The sequence below is a fragment of the Acomys russatus genome, chromosome 11 (assembly GCF_903995435.1).
Source record: "Acomys russatus chromosome 11, mAcoRus1.1, whole genome shotgun sequence".
NCBI lineage: Eukaryota > Metazoa > Chordata > Mammalia > Rodentia > Muridae > Acomys > Acomys russatus.
Window position 1 is genome coordinate 57894612 of NC_067147.1, and position 17148 is coordinate 57911759.

At 55.3% G+C, this 17148-nt stretch overlaps 1 protein-coding gene across 1 annotated transcript; it reads left to right on the plus strand.

Annotated features, from left to right (window-relative positions):
• The first annotated feature begins 1771 nt into the window (after nucleotides 1–1771).
• Nucleotides 1772–16868, plus strand: Mtch1 (mitochondrial carrier 1). The gene is given in 13 exon segments (XM_051153404.1): nucleotides 1772–2107; nucleotides 6140–6224; nucleotides 8451–8557; nucleotides 8831–8908; nucleotides 9118–9175; nucleotides 9410–9435; nucleotides 9437–9462; nucleotides 10581–10640; nucleotides 12815–12908; nucleotides 14848–14895; nucleotides 15036–15103; nucleotides 15258–15333; nucleotides 16170–16868. Coding segments are annotated over 13 exon segments (1119 nt in total). The 5' UTR covers nucleotides 1772–1786; the 3' UTR covers nucleotides 16242–16868.
• Nucleotides 16869–17148: the final 280 nt, after the last annotated feature.

Below are 17148 nucleotides of genomic sequence, written 5' to 3' on the forward strand. Positions count from 1 at the left end.
ACGCTATCAAGTACAGTCAAGGAAATTGATGTAGCATCGTGCATAGGTCAGGCTGGCCTTGAACTCCTGATCCTGATGCCTCCGCCTCCTGAGTTCTGAAGATATACTTTATATGCATCCCTAAACTTGTGGTCCTGGACAACAGACATTAAGGTCACGCAGTACAATACAGTTCCATTATAGGGAGCCACAGTCTGAAAGGGCCAGACAAAAACAGGGTCCAATAGTGGGCAGTCAACTTCAGAGTGAAAAACAAGGCGTTGGGGGAAATATGGAGGAAAAGCCCACAGAAGGAAAGGATTCCTGTGGGGAAGTGTCAGGAAGGTGAGGTTAAACCCTACCTCTCCCCCATCCCTGGAAACCAGGCCTTCTTCTGGGTATAGGACTGCTATGAACTTGGCTTTAAGGTCCCCATGAAAATGCTGAATCAGAATCCAGGCAAGAGGAATTCATTCGAGATCCTTTTGGTTTGTTTCTTTGTTTTTTTTGTTTTTGTTTTTTTTTTGTTTTTCGAGACAGGGTTTCTCGGTGTAGTCTTGGCCATCCTGGACTCACTTTGTAGACCAGGCTGGCCTCAACTTACAGCAATCCGCCTGCCTCTGGGATTAGGGCGGGTACCACCTCGGCCGACTTCAAAGCCTTTTTGGAAGAGGAGGTTTGATTACACAGTGAACTGACTGCCTACCCCCACCCCGACCCGGGGGCCGGGGGCATGGATAAGCCTGGGTTACAGGAAGCAGAATTGGGCATGGAGGGAACCCACTATGAGGGGTAACTGTAAGGTTCTGAAAATGACAACAGTTGTCATAAGTGGCAGGGGTGGTGGCTTCTTTCTTTTTTATTTGGTTTTTCGAGGCAGGGTTTCTCTGTGTAGCCTTGGCTGTCCTGGACTCCCTTTGTAGACCAGGCTAGCCTCAAACTCACGGTGATCCACCTGCCTCTGCCTCCAAAGCCACGATGCCCAGCTCGCTGTCTTTCTTTCTTTCTTTTTCTTTCTTTCTTTCTTTCTCTTCGAGACAGGGTTTCTCTGTGCAGCTCTGGCTGTCCTGGAGCTCACTCTATAGACCAGGCTGGCCTTGAATACAGAGAGATCCACCTGTCTTGCCTCCTGAGTGTTGGGATTAAGCCCGTGATAGCTTTTTTTCACGGGCAATTAAGAAGGGATGCAGTCGTCTGACTATTCAAACGACCTTTCTCCTTAACTAGCAACAAGAAAAGGGCAGCAAAGGATCTGGCTCTCTGCTGACTCTAAGGTCCATTTACCAGAATATTGTTGGGCAGGTCACGACTAGCAGAGCCGGGCTGTGCTTGCTCAGAAGTGGGAACAGGGCTTTGCAAGCACCTTCCTGGAAGTTGGCGGTAAGGATGTGCTACAGGCACTAGGCCTAGTGATTTAGTAACTAAACGCACCCTAGCACGGGGCTTGTGCGAGTACACAAGCAAGAAGTGCTCCCAAACCCTTTCTAGCCTGAGTTATTCAAATATTAAGGGGTTTCTACTCAGGCCCTGGGATCGCTCTGGACGGGTGTAGAGGCAGGCCTCAGACCGCAGAGCCCTGATCAGCGGCGGTGACAGGCCAGGTCCGCAAAGGGGCGGACCCGGAGCTGCAGAGAACAGGGCCCGGGAGCGGGGCGGGGCCGGACGACAGAGCACCACCGGTTCTACTTGCCCGCCGACCACGCCCCCTCCGCCTGAAACGCAAGCGACGCTGTTAGGCCCCGCCCCCGACGCGCGAGGGGGCGTGGTCACCACCACGTGACGGGGAGTGACCTCGACGCCAGGCGCCATGGGGGCTTCAGACCCGGAAGTGGCGCCTTGGGCTCCCGGCGGCGCCGCGGGGATGGCGGGAGCCGGAGCTGGTGCAGGAGCTCGCGGCGGCGCGCCGGCGGGAGTCGAGGCCCGCGCTCGCGACCCTCCGCCCGCGCATCGCGCGCACCCTCGTCACCCTCGGCCCGCGGCTCAGCCGTCGGCGCGCAGGATGGACGGCGGCGCGGGGGGTCCGGGCTCCGGGGACAACGCCCCGACCACCGAGGCGCTGTTCGTGGCGCTGGGCGCGGGCGTGACGGCGCTCAGCCACCCGCTGCTCTACGTGAAGCTGCTGATCCAGGTGGAGCCTGGGGGCGCCGCAGGAGGATGGCGATGGGGTGTGCGATGTCGGGGTGCAGGCATGAGGGGGGGCCAAGGGACGTGAATGACAGACGTAGGGTAGGGAGATATTTGAAGGTGCAGGGAGGAAGCGAAGGGACATGAGTGACAGACGTGGGGTAGATTTGGGGGTGCAGGGAAGGGGCGAAGGGATGTGAGAGACGTGGGAAGGGAAGGGATTTGAAGGTGCAGGGAGGGAAGGAAGGGACGTGAGTGACAGACGTGGGATAAGAAAGGATTTGGGGGTGCGGGGAGGGACGGTAAGATGTGGGAGATAAATAGTCGGAGGCCGGGGGCTTGAGATCGTGAAGAGTAATGGATTTGGGGTATGGGAAGGAGTCACAGAATTTGAGGAGGTCCGAGAAGTTTTGGTAGATGGATAGAGAGGAGGGCTGGTGACGAAAGCGCTAAGTGTTCGGGGCAGAGGACAACGGGGCTCTGAATTTATAGGGATGGATAAAAGCGCTTTGAAGGACAAAGGAGTGGGAGCCAGGGCCAAAAATTTAGGAGGGAAAGAATGCAGCAGGGAAGAGCTATCGGTTTACTTGAGAAGGGGCCTGTGGATTTGATGGCGACGACCGATTTGGTGGGAGGAGGGGCCTCTGCAATGGCGGGGAGTGGAGGGGGGTGGCTGTGTGTATGGGGAGGGGAGCCGGGAGGCGGCTTTTAGGGGGAAAGGGATGACGCATTTAGGGGAGGAAGGAAGGAATTGCAGTGATTGTGTTTGCCTGGGTTGGAAAAAAATGGACAGAGCGGTAGTCGGGTAAGGGCTGGCCAAGGCAGAGGTAGGGACATCTGGACCCAAGGATGCTTAGGCACCTAAGGACTTTGCTTGTTGCTAGCAATTGGGTCCAAAAGAGGATGAGGGGAGAGTAAAGGAGGAGGAGGCATTGGGTCGGGAGGAGGTGTGCATTTAGCTGAGGTGGGTGGGGTGGGTGTGATGGATGTGGGGACCGTTTTTTGATTGGTGTGGTTCAGGCTCAGACTGATATCCAAAGATGTAGTGTAGAATTTTCCAGAAGAGTAGAGGATGGGTGTTAAAAATTGAGATGGAGACCCAGCTAAGATTTGAGGTTTAAGGCAAGTGGATGTGGGATTTTACTGTCCTGATAATAGAACTGAGAAGATTAGACAGATGTTTGGAATGAGAGGGCCGTAAGGATGGGATCATTCGAGCCCTGGGGTCTGACGGATGAGGGTAGTGGAGTTTGTCTCGGAGTATGGCAAGGAATGAGGAGATGCAGCCAGGGCCACTGGGCAGCAAATTTGGATGCCTGAGATTTGGAGATGGCTGATAGGGGCAGTTGGAGACCAGTGTTGACCTGGCTGTAATGTGGGTGTGTATTTACCACAGCATGCTTCTGCTTAGGAGAGACACTGGCTTTTGGTGGTGTCTGAGCTGAGCTGCTGGGGTGCTGGAGCACTGGATGCTGGAACTTAGGATGGCAGGTGGAGTATCTTTGGGGTGGCGGCTGCAAGGTGTGGGAGGGCACTGGGGACCACGGTGGCATTGGAAGGCAGGTGTGAAGAGAAGATTGACGCGAAGGGGTCTTGAAAAAGGATCTGGAGAGTGAGAAGGAGCCCTAGGGTGACGAGAACCAGACGGTGGGTGGTTACAGGCCAGAGAGCTCTGTTGGTAGAGCGGGCTCAGCAGACACGAGCTCTTGGCGCAGACGATCTGCAGGGAGCAGGTGTGGGGTTGCCTGTGTTGAGGGAATAAGAAGGTGCAGCCTTAGATCAAAACACGTGGGTGTTAGGACGGAGGTGGTGCAGACTTGAAGACGGTGAACTGGCTCTGCTGGTTTTGGGTGCAGGGTCACAGTGTTCACTGTGGACAGGACACTTAGGGACACATCTGGGCGAACCTGACTTGGGAACAGGTCAACGAGAACTTGGCCAGGGTTAGCAGTGTGCCTGTGACAACCCAGTGGGCATTAATAAAATAGACTCCGCAGATTTGGGAGCCCCGAGGATGTGCTACTGAGGGCACAGGTTCTAGGGTTAGGTTGGAGTTGCAGTGGTAAGACAGACCAGTAGTAAGAGCCTGGGCCTTGAGGTTGGGAGCACAGAGGAGGGAACACCTACTACTTAAGATCGTGGCAACTTCAGACCTAGAAGAAAAACTCGAGGAGAGAAAGCTGTCTGCCTGGGTCACCTGACTCTTTTCTGGATAAGCCCTTGTGAGCAGCACTTTTAAAAAAGACCTCACAAGAAAGGGGTTTTTAGGTTTCCAGTCTGGGACTGTGAGGTAGGTTAGCAGCAGGTAGGTCACTTGTTGCTCAGGCCTGAGGATGCGAGCTAAATCCCTGGAACTTACGCCAACGTTGCCCTCTGACCTACACCTACACAACAATAATAAGAAGGAAAACATGGACAATCGGCCATTGTCACTATGTCTTAGAGTCACATCCACAGCAATAATGTGAGCTTTGGTGAAACACTTTCCTAGTAAAGGGAAAAACAGCAGCCCGCAAAGGGGCCCAGTGCAGGTCACAAGGCCAGGCCTCCTAACCCATGGGCCTTGTCCCTTGCCTCATCCAGCAGGTGCCACTCACAAGGCCAGGCCTCCTAACCCATGGGCCTTGTCCCTTGCCTCATCCAGCAGGTGCCACTCACAAGGCCAGGCCTCCTAACCCATGGGCCTTGTCCCTTGCCTCATCCAGCAGGTGCCACTCACAAGGCCAGGCCTCCTAACCCATGGGCCTTGTCCCTTGCTTCATCCAGCAGGTGCCACTCCCCACCTATGCTGAAGGCACACTGCTGCTGTGCCCCCTTGTGCCAAGGGAGGTTGTCCTCACCCCGCTTAGGCTCTGGTCTGTACCCCTCGCCTCCTACTGGCAGCAGAGTTTCTCATGGGTTGGCCCCTCCACGGGGGTCTCATGTGGACATGGATGACTCAGCTGTCTGCCTGTCCATGTGTGGGACAGATACTTGGTTATAACGTACCGCTGTCCAGCGAAGGCTGTGCGGAAATAAGGGTCATTGAGATCAGAACATAGTCATTTCGGTGGGTTTAAGGTGACACTTGCCAAGCCTGGAACTGGCAGGGACAGGTCAGGGAGGTATTTGCAGTAGGCTCAAGGGTAGGTGACAGCAGAGCTGTCTGAAGCCTGGGACTGAAACCCTAGGTCACTGCTTGTCACTATGCCGGGACTTAGGGTGGAGTGAAGTTTTATCCTGAAGATGACAGTTAGCAATCTGTTCTCAGAGGAGGATGGACTGAAGCACTTAAAAATGGGCACCTCAGCCAGGCGGTGGTGGTGCACGCCTTTAATCCTAGCACTCAGGAGGCAGAGGCAGGCGGATCACTGTGAGTTTGAGGCCAGCTTGGTCTACAGAGGGAGTCCAGGACAGCCTGCCTGCTGCCTGCTGCCTCTGCCTACCAAGTGCTGAGAGGGATTTTTAAACGTGTATTTCTGGGCCAATGAGATGACTCAGTCGGTAAAGCACCTGTTGCCATAGAGACCTGAGGACCGGAACTGAATCCAGAGGAGAGAACCAGCTCATGCAAGTTGTCCTCTGACCTCCACACACGTTCCATGGGTTCACGTGCCCATGCACAAACACACGGGGACACAAATAAAGCAACCTGAGTTCTATCCCTGGAACCCACGTAAGTGTAGAAGGAGAAAATCAACTGGACTGTTTCCCTCTGAGCACACAGGCACCGTGTCCTGTTCACCCTCTCCCACCGAGCACAAGGGTGTTCGTGCACTGAGCTCCTCTAGCACTGAGGTTGTAGAGGGTGTGGCATGTAGGTTGGGGCTGTGTTGGGACCTAGCACTAGGCACTGATGAAGGGATGCTGGTGAAGGGATGCTGATGAAGGGATGCTGATGAAGGGATGCTGGTGAAGGGATGCTGATGAAGGGATGCTGATGAAGGGATGCTGGTGAAGGGATGCTGATGAAGGGATGCTGATGCTCCCAGGAGGTGAGAACAGGAAGCAGTGAGCTGCCTGACAGTGACCCTTCTTGTCTCTGTTGATTCTGAAGGTGGGTCATGAGCCGATGCCCCCCACCCTTGGGACCAACGTGCTGGGGAGGAAGGTCCTCTACCTGCCAAGCTTCTTCACCTATGGTGAGTGCCACAGGCCCAGCTGTACCCGGGAACCTGCTGTGCAGTCCAGTGCCAGGAGCCAGTACCAGCTCCAAGGAGGGGACCTGAGAGTAGCCGAAGGCAGCAGGAGTGGGGTGGGAGCCTGTGAGTGCTGCAGTCCAGGCCGCAGGGCACCGGCTGGTTCTAGAACCATGTGGGGACTGGTAGATTCTGGGCAGACACTTGAGCTTGTGCTGTGTGTAAAGGAAGGTGCACTGACTGCCCACGTTCCTCCTGAATCCCCGTGGGGAGGCCTCTCTGACCAGATCCGCACCTCTCTGTCTACGCTGTTGTCCTCAGGCCTGTGGGTGACAGCTGGCTAGGGCTTGGTAGGGTTCCCTCCCGTAGTCCACAGGCTCTCCCTAAGGTGCTTCCTCAAAGTGCCTTGTTGGCTTTACTGCCCAAGTCCCATTCTGGACCCGCTCTGCTGTTTCCCGCCTCTTACCCATTTGGCTAGTCTGGCTTGTCCTCTGCAAGTCTGCCTGCCGCATAGCCTGCTGCTTGACCTCGGAGCCACCTTCTCCACCACACACATTCACTGTGGCAGGGTCACAGGTCAGCTGCTTCTCCAGTTTTGCCTTCAGTTCTGAGTGCAGAGTCTAGGGCTGGGCAGAATGGGCCTTTTTTTTTCCCCCTTCTTTTTATTTTTGGTGGGGAAATGTGTTTTGTATTTATTTTAAGATTGCTGGTGTAGGGGAAGAGGGGAACCATATGAATAGACCGCCCCCACCCAGCATTGTACACAGAGATAATGGGCGCAGGACTGTGGTGACCTGGCTGTCTCAGATCTGCCTACAGTGGCGCCGTTAGGAAGGACTCATGTGTGAGGTCATGCCTGTGCACACGGGGCCACCCTGACTTCATCCAAGGGCCTCTTGCAAGCATGAGGCAAGTTCTGAGGCACCCCCACCCAGGTTTTATAAATGTTTCAGATCAGATGTCAAAAGCAGATGTCTGCTGAGTGCTGCTGGACGCCGGTTGCTCCTGAGTCAGGAAGTGCCCGGCTGTCTGACCTTCTAGAACTGTCTGGCCAGTGTCTCCTCCTCCCCTGCACTGTAGTGGAGAGCCCCACAGCTGTGGACATTCCGTGGTGTAAGGCTGGATTCCCTGGGCATTTGCAGGCTCTGGCCCTGAGGTGGTGGGACAGGGGCAGCTCCTGAAAGGGCCTCTGCGGACAGTGCTGTCTCTTACTTAACAGCTCATAGGAGAAGTGGGCAAATTCCAGAGCCAGTTCTGAGCCTGCCCCTGAGTCTAGAGAGGGCAGTCCTGCCTTGAGTCGTTGCTCAGCCCTTAGGCCTCGCATCCCCTCCCCCAGTCCTTTCTTCCTTGCCCTACCCCCTCTCAGAAAGCTGTTGTACAGGTAACAGGTGCACTGCCCTGTCCCCAGAAGCCCTTGCCAAGTGTGACGTAGAGTCACGCTGCCAGAGACACTGCAGAGGAGAAAAGGGCACATGTGCTCGTCACTGCCTGTGTGCGGTGCTAGAGAGCTGACGTCATGGGGCTGAAAGAGGATCACATTGAGGGAATGTTCTTCTGGCTTCCGGAAGAAACACGTCAAGTTCTTGACATGGGTTAGATGTAAAGTAGGGAGTGCAAGACCCGACACACGCTTGATGTGACATACAGCAGGTGGGACCGGAATTCTCATTGCCACCTGGCCATGCAGCATTTCCCCCAGTGCCACTCCTGTCCCTTCCTAAGAGGAGCCAGCAGGTGCCAGGGGCACCCTGGACATAGCACAGCACAGTAACGGGTTGGGGTGTCTTGGAGACCCTCTCAGGCCGGCCTTCCCATCCCGGTCCTTCAACTCCCTTAGGTAGGGAAGGTCACTACTGCCTGTGGGCGCCCCATCCCCCACCCCAAGGAAAACACTTTACAAGCAGCTGAAATTGGTTTTGGATTACAGCATTCCAGCTGCTGAGTTGAGAAACGACAGTTGAGTTTGCCAAGTAGTTTTCAAAGCTAAGGAAAAGAAAGAAAGCAAGCAAGAAGTCCAGTGGGCTTATTTGTCAGAAGAACGTTGGAGCATTTTACCAAAAAAGACAGGTCAGATGATACTTGGGATCGGAGTTGGCCTGCGTCAGGCCCTGGACACACACTGCCCCCGGCTGCATTCAGCAGTGATTGGGAAACCACTGGTGTGGGCGTGTGGTCCGGCAGCAGGTGTCCTGGGCTGCGCGTGACGCCAACCCCTTTGCCTTCTTACAGCCAAGTACATTGTGCAGGTAGATGGGAAGATAGGGCTGTTCCGGGGCCTGAGCCCCCGTCTGATGTCCAACGCCTTGTCCACCATGACCCGGGGCAGCATGAAGAAGGTGAGCAGTTGCCCAGGGCTGCACAGACTCCAGTCACTGTCAGGTGCAGCTGTCCAGCCCTGGTCCCACTTCCCTATGCAGACCCCAATGCATGGCACCCCGGGCTTGTGCTTGGGAGGCCCCCTGCCTCATAGCTGGGGCAGCTGTGATGGTGGCTTTCCCACTCCATTCCCCAATCCTGGTGGCTACTGACAGCCTAGGCAGTGGGCAGTGGGTACAGCGCCCAGTGTCCCCTAAGTGTTCATCTGAGACTCATGGCGTGCCTGTGGTCAGGTTTTCCCTCCAGATGAGATCGAGCAGGTTTCCAACAAGGATGACATGAAGACTTCGCTGAAGAAAGTTGTGAAGGAGGTGAGTGTTACGGGTCAGAGAGAAACGTTCTCATTGGCTGGGCCCTCATTCTCGCCTAGGTGGAAGGGGTCTTAGCTGGATACTGCTGGGGACTTCCCTTTTCAGCTGCTCTGCCCCAGGATGGCAGCACACCTTAGGGAGGGATTGGGGTTGGGTGGCCCGAGGTGTGAGTCCCAGGCCTGACGCATCCCCACCCTCCTCTCTTGCAGACGTCCTATGAGATGATGATGCAGTGTGTGTCCCGCATGCTGGCCCATCCCTTACACGGTAAGGATGCTGCAGCTGAGCCCACTGTGGTGCAGGCAGGTGTAGGCTGGCCCTACCATAAGCAGAAGTTAATACTGGGGAGAGACAGGGGGTGACAGGAGACTGACCGGTCCCTTCCCAGGCAGAGGTGGTGCTATAGCTGTGGGGGTCCATGCCCTCCTCTCCCGAGTCCCCAGGGTTAGGGTGCCGAGCTGTCAGTCCTCCACATCACCCTAGTGCTTTCTCTCTCCTCAGTCATCTCAATGCGATGCATGGTGCAGTTTTGTGGGACGAGAGGCCAAGTACAGGTAGGTCACTGAGCCTACCTCAGTGGTAGGTCACTCGCAGAGGGGGCTGCAGAGCTTCAGTGCCCTGTGCCAGTGTCTGCCTGGGCTGTCTGTGAGGTGGGCCTCCTACTAGACTGCTAGGTTCCTCTGGCTTTCTACTTGTCTCACTGTCTACTGAGAAGCTGCCTGCTCCTTGTGTGCCAAGAGGCTCAGTGCCGGCCGGAGGCCCAAGCACACAGCCTTTTTCCTCTGCCGTTTCCTGGCTTCCCTTGTTTTCTGCAGCCAGGATGATTGGCTCTGGGTTCACTCACGGGGATTGCTTGATTCTCCAGACTGAAATAGGAGGTTGGTAAATGACCCGAGGGGACAGCTTGGCTGAAACCCCAGTGGGTCAGGCCACTGTCCTGAGAAGAACATAGGGTGTGGTGGGGCTAGGAGCCCGAGGCCAGCTCTAACACACACGCACACACGCGCGCGCGCGCCTACTGCCTCCACCTGCATGTCACAGTGCCTCTGTGGGCCAGTGGACGTTCCCAGACGCAGGTCACAGAGGTGGTGTGGGGTCAGGAAGCCATAGCCTATCCTCTCACCTCCTGCAGGCTGCACTGCAGGCCTGTAGACCCCAGGCTTGCTGTGGGGGAGGGCTGGAGTCTTTTTCCTGGGTTGCTCCAAGGCCTTCTGGCTGTGGGAGTTCCTCTGCCCGTTGTGCAGGGGGTCCCTTCTGCTCTCCTACCGTCCTGTTGCCACGGCCGTCAGGTCCTCTGCTAGGAGCTTGCTTGGTTTGTGAGAGATGAGCACTGGGGCCAGGGAAGGGAGCCCAAGGTCCTAGATCCAGGGGTCATTGCACTCCAGCCTTCATGCGTGGTGTAAAGTCACCTCACCTCAACTTTTTTTTTTGGTTTCCCGAGACAGGGTTTCTCTGTGTAATAGCTCTGGCTGTCCTGGACTTGCTTTATAGACCAGGCTGACCTCGAAATCACAGAGATCCGCCTGCCTCTGCCTCGAAAGCTATTTTCTATCCCCTTGCATTCTTCCTGGTGACAGACTCCCACCCTGGTTAGTGCCTGCCCGTCTGAGTAAGCCTGGACAGTGGCCTTCTGCTGGGCGACCAGGTGACTCTGTCTCTTTTGCCTCCCCAGCGGCGTGCTGAGCTCCATTGGGAAGATTTTCAAGGAGGAGGGGCTTCTGGGATTCTTCGTGTACGTGAGTTCATTCCCTGCAGAGCCATGCGTGGCTCCACTAACAGGTGTGTTCTCAGTCTCCGGGGCCACAGCTGCTGCCTTCGGCTAACCACACGTGCGTGCCCCAGGCGGAGCAGCTACTACCCAGCTGAGTTATGCTTCGTAGCATGTAGGGCACCAGAGCTGCCCAGCCCTTTCAGGTCACAGCGTAGGTGAAAATGGACCTGGGCAAGGGTGTAGCTTAGTGGTGAAGTGTGTGCTGGGCCTGCACAAGGGTAACACACACACACACACACACACACACACACTCCACACACACACACACACACACACACACACACACACACACACACACACACACACACACACACTCACACACACACACACACACACACACACACACTCACACACACACACACACACACACACACACACACACACACACACACTCTCTCTCTCTCTCTCTCTCTCTCTCCCATGCTGAGGAGGTGCGCTAGATAGCCCCGCCAGGCCCCATCTGGCCTGGGCTTGTCAGGGCCACAGAGCTGGTCTTCAGAAGCCGGAGCACTGCATAGTCCTTGGTGTCATTTGCCGCCAGAGGTGACTGACTGCCAAGCTGGGACTCAGACTGAGGACTGGGCACTGGCAGTGCACACGCCGCCTCCAGCCAGTGGGCTCTGTTCTGACAATTAGTGCACACTGATAATCAACATAATTCCATAGAAATCCATGGTGGGTTTTTTTTTTGACAAGTCAGAAAACCAGACCCTATTGGGGGTGTGTTATTAGAGGCCCAGGGCCTGTCTGTGTCTCTGGCTGCATGATCTCCTGAGGGCTACAGACCTGCCTCCCTTAGTCCTGAGCCCAGCTTACTTCACCCACAAAGAAAGCTCAGATCATAAAGTGAGCTTCAGACAACCGAGAGGCCAGGCTGACAAGTATGGCTTTGGTTTCGCCATTTAAAGGCCTAGGAAGTGGCCTACAGTGGTCACGTGCACAGAGGACAGATATGGGGCTGTGATTTTCCTAGTTTGTCAGATGGTTTTATGATCTGTGGTTTAGTCAGGACGTGACTTGGAATACAGAGACAGAGAGTAGTATGTTTCTCAACTGAGATGATTCTGCCCCCAGGGTCACTAGCAATGTCCAGGGGCATTTTGTGGATTTTAGACCTGGCATGTAAGAGACCCCAGCTGCTGCTAAAGCATCTCACAGTGCGGAGGACAGCTCGGTATTGCTCAGTTCCAGATGGCCACAGGGCCAAGGTTGAGAAACATCTCTGTATTCGCCCATATGTAAGTAAGATCATGGATTCGGGTGCCTGGCTCGTCAGACATTAACACTGCCCAGCCGTGTTTAGCTCCGTGACTGGGGTCCCACCCAGCACACGCTTACTTTTGGGTGACTCTGGAGTAGTGGTGCACACAGGTTGCACCCTCAGAAAGCACCCATGGGGGAAGGAAGTGCCCCTACCAAGACATCTGCTGACTGCCCTCTGAACACAGGAGTGGTACTTACACTCTCGTGGACTTGCAGATACGAGATTTTTTTTAAAAATTATGTTTGTTGCTGTTATGTGTGTGCCTGTGTGAGTTTATGTACACCATGTGTGCCCAGGGGCCATGGAGACCAAAGGAAGGCCCTCAGATCCCTGGAACTAGTGCCGAGCAAGAGCAGTAGCTACTCTAAACTGTTGGGCTGCCTCTGGCCACCTCCACAGGGAGCAGACCCAGATTTAGCGAGCAGTCCGCCCTCAAGGCCATCACTGTGCATGGTAGCGGGCCTTGCAAGCATTTGTGAGGTGCATTGCAAACGCTTGCTGGTGCACTGTTGATGGAGCGAACATCCAGGGCGGAGAACAGATGTCGAGCAGTTCAGGGGAATCGGTCTGAAGCGGGGGCAGGAGAAGCCAGGCACTCCCTTGTGATCTGCATTTGCTGGGGGTGACTGCTTTTACAGGACACCAGGGCTTCTGCTAACACACACCCAACAGGGCCTGACTCTCTGACTTGTCAAGAAAAGCCAGAAACATAGATTTCTGTGAAATTATTTTGATGATTCAGCTTGTGACCCCTGAGCCTTCCAGGCCCCTCCCCGAGGCTTGAGGCTGCTGCTGCAGGTGTGAGCTGGGTGCAGCCTGCCCACCCCCTGGGTCTCCTCCTTGCTCATCTCTGCTCACCTTGCTTTTTTAGTGGCTTAATCCCGCACCTCCTGGGCGATGTGGTTTTCTTGTGGGGCTGTAACCTGCTGGCCCACTTCATCAATGCCTACCTGGTGGACGACAGCGTGAGTGACACCCCAGGGGGGCTGGGAAACGACCAGAATCCAGGTTCCCAGGTTGGTTGGAACAAGGGCTTGCCTTTCTTTCTGTGTGCTGATGCCCAGAGTCTGGGACAGACTGGGACTTGGGGCTTTTCTTGACCCAGGGATGACAGGGGCCCCTACTTGTCCCTGGACACTGACCGCTGCCTGAGGGGAAGTTAAAGAATTCCAGCCCCAAAGTGCCACAAGTGGTGGGTCCCAGTGTGCCCAAAATTTCTCAGTACATGAGATAGGCAGCTGATAGCCACAGTCCTTTAACCTTCTTAGTCTGTGCTTTTAAAACCTACTGTAAAAGCTGGGCATGAGCCGGGCGTAGTGGCGCACGCCTTTAATCCCAGCACTCGGGAGGCAGAGGCAGGCGGATCGCTGTGAGTTCGAGGCCAGCCTGGTCTACAAAGTGAGTCCAGGATGGCCAAGGCTACACAGAGAGACCCTGTCTCGAAAAACCAAAAAAAAAAAAAAAAAAAAAAAAAGCTGGGCATGGTGGCGCACACTTTTAGTCCCAGCACTTGGGAGGCAGAGGCAGATGGGTCTCTGAGTTCAAGGCCACCCTGGTCTACAGACTGAATTCCAGGACAGCCAGAGCTACACAGAGAAACCCTGTCTCAGACAACCCACTGGCCAGGCATGTAATCCCAGCGCTCTGGAGGTGGAGGCAGGAGGATTCTGCAGTCAAGGTTGCCTCAGACTATATATGAGACTCTAGTTTCAAAAGAAAAACAACCTATAATGCCTTTCCATGAGCATCATGACCTTTGGTCCTGGCAGCTCTGTGGCAGCTCTGGTTGTCAAGGGAAACAGCACGGGTGTAACATCCTGGGCCAGGATGGTTCCGTGTAGTCTCAGCCTGCTTTGGTGCTGAGGTCTGCAGACCTCACCTGGGCACCTGATGAGTTCTGCTACCAAGATAAGGATTCTGGACCCTCAATGAGTTAGGATTCCTGGAAGCCAGGCATTCCAGCAGCACAAATGACCAGACGTGGAATAGGGAAGGGGTCATTCATGATCCACAGGGTGTCTGTTGGCTCAGGCTGGCAACCCTGAGGGAGGGTGGCCTGTGATGTGAGGAGACTGGTGGCCCTGTAATCTAGGTGTGATTCTTCACTGCCCTTTCAGTGCCTACAAATTAAAGTGGAGGTGCACCCTCATCTACAGTGATATTGACATGTGCCTGCAGTTCTGCCCTTGGACTTTGGAGGCCTGTGGGCACTGTGGTCACTCAGGGGCCTGTGGGAGGGCAGGCACTGTGGTCACATAAAGAGCAAGGCTGGGACAGTTTGCAGTGCCCCATGCCAAGGCACTTGACTAGCTTTCTGAGTCAGGGAGCACAGCCCTGCCCAGGCTGCTTAAACACCTTTTTGAGTCAGCTCTGGTATGGAAGGTGCATTCTATAAAGACTTTTGGGGTAGAGAGGCTGCCAGCCCTGCAAGATCAGCAGGCAGATCTTCTGCAAGGACTCTGGGACAGCCTGTAGTGGGTGACCACTTGAGAAATCACTAAGGCCATCCCCTTTCTTAGTCAGAGCTGTTTTCTGGGGAAAGCCAAGCTTTGGGATGGGGGTTGAAGCTTGGTGAGGTGGGGGTGGTGATAGTGGGAGTGACGTCACACTTCACGCAGGAGCAGCCTCTGTCTGGAGCTCTGGGTGGAAGCTTGGGAACCCCTCACCAGGCTGGGACTGCCAAGCGAGGGTTGGGCCCTGCGGGATTGCCACCCAAGGTTACCACCTTGAGCCTGCTTCCCCAGAATCCTCACAGGTCCCCTCAGCCCAGCTGGCCTAATAGGGAGGGCACAGGAGGAGCAGTGCTGGAAAGGGGGTTGAGATAGGTAAGGTGAGGGTACCACAGAGCTGAAGTCTCCTCCTGACATTCCTGTGGTAAACCCTCCTTCCTTTATGTCTCTGCAGTTCAGCCAGGCCCTGGCCATCCGCAGCTACACCAAGTTCGTGATGGGGGTAAGTCCCGCCCTCTGCCTTTAAGGGCCACGGTGGGCTACAGGCAGGCCTTGAAGACTGGTGTTGGCAGCATGTGCCCTCTCTGGGCCCATGGGAGCCTGGTGAGCGGCATGCTGGCACTGAAGCCTGTGTGCCCTTAGATTGCAGTGAGCATGCTGACCTACCCCTTCCTGCTCGTTGGAGATCTCATGGCTGTGAACAACTGTGGGTATGTGTGTACCCCCCCCCCCCCGGCCCTCCCCAAGATGAGTTCCTCCAGCCCCTCCACCTCCACTACTTTGCTGTGGGGTTGGGATGGGTATAGCGCACCGCTCCTCTGAGGTCTCTGGTCCTTGAGGACCCCTCCTGTGTCTCCTCCATAGGCTGCAGGCTGGGCTCCCTCCTTACTCCCCCGTGTTCAAGTCCTGGATCCACTGCTGGAAGTACCTGAGTGTACAGGTGAGCATGCTGGGTGGGGCTCTTGGAGGGTGGAGTGATGGTAATGGGAGGCGCCTGCTCTGCGCAGAAGGGCTGCAAGGTACTAAGTAGGTGCTAAGTGGGCACTAAGTAGTCTCAGCTCTGGCAGAGGGGAGAAGTCAGGTGAGGCTGGTGCTCAGGGCTTGGGCAACAGAGTCAAAATCTGCCCCTTTGAAGTTAAGCAGAGGTTCCGCTCCTTCAGATGTGGTAGGTGGCAGAGCCCAAGCACTTGCTCCTCCGCTAACAAGGGTGTCTGGCATGCATTCCACCAAACTCCTGAGCAGGGACGGTCCTGGACCCAGGAGACCTTCAAGGTTCAGCTGGGTTCTGTGGGACTCTGGGAGGGGCAGCCATGGCTGCTGAAGTAGCCATGGTTACTGAAGCCTTCTGCTGGTGGCAGCTCTTGGGGCCCAGTGGTCAGGAACCAGGCTCGTGGCTAGGAGCAGTTGCCTTTTCCTGGTGTCACTTTGTCAACAGTCAAATGAGGTTCTGGTGAAGAGGAGCCAGGAGTGCTGAGTGGCCTTTAGGTTGAGAATAGTTTAATGGGAGCCAGTTTAAGGGTTCAGTGGGTAAAGAGCTTGCCACACAAGCCTGACCACCTGAGTTTAATCCCCAGAACCCACATAATGTGAAGGAGAGAATCGGCTCAATCAAGCTGTCCTCTGTTGTCCACACGTGAACCCTAACACGTGTACACCTCCCCCATCATATACACAATAACAGTAAATGTTCTTCAGAAATCTTTACCAAGAGGGTGGGACGGGCTATAAGAGGTAGACAGCTCCCCCTCACACCACTAACTGCCACTTTCCCATTAGGGCCAGCTCTTCCGGGGTTCCAGCCTACTTTTCCGCCGGGTGTCATCAGGGTCCTGCTTTGCCCTGGAGTAACCTAAGTCGCCTGACCAAACATTTATGGGGGTCTTGGCCTACGCCTGGTGAGGACCCATCATCTCAGATGCCTGAGGGTGACTCCAGCCCAGCCTGGCTTCATGTCCATGTTTGCCATGTGTCTGTCCAGATGTGGGCTGGTGGAGGTGGGCCACCTGGGACCTTGGGAAGCCTGGGGAGCAGTGTGGTGGGATCCCCTTCCTGCCCAGGGGTACTTGAGTCTGTCTTGTGCGAGGGCAGAGGAAGGCAGTGGAGGCCAAGGTCACAGGCAAGGCTTCCCCCCACCTCCAGCCCAGCTCATCTGCCACTCAGCCAGAAGCACCCCGTCCTGCTTTGTAAATAGGGCACCATCATGCCTGGGCCTGGACCTGTGCTGGCAGGCTGGCGCTGCCCTTGTTCTCAACACTACTTTTCTGATCCAAGGGCAGTGCCTTCTCCTGATTGGGAAATCATGTGACTCCTCAGACTATCCCCCTCATCTGCTTGTCTGTAATGGTGACACCAGGTGTGAGGGTTCTGTCACCTGTGTATGAATACGCACAGGTTACGTAGGCCAATGTCTAGCCCTTCCCTCATGGTATGACAGACCCCCATCTCCTTGAATAAATGTATTGGTGGTGATTTGGACTTTTGTGGGAGCCTCATCTTTTTGTGAGCTTCGCCAGGCCCTGTGGTGCTATCTTAGGTCTGTAAGTGTCCAGCCCGGGCCAAGGGGTGTGACATGGACAAGTCCTCCTCTGTCCTTGGGATTGATGCTGGGTGCCTCTTCACAGACCAGCAACTGGTACTTGGACCTTCTGCCATGGAAGTGGCAGCCCTTTCAGAGTCCCACTCAAGCTGCCAAGTGGCACCTTGGCATCTTTTAAAGATGACTGTTTTCAAGCCTTAGAGCCTTTTGGTACAGCAG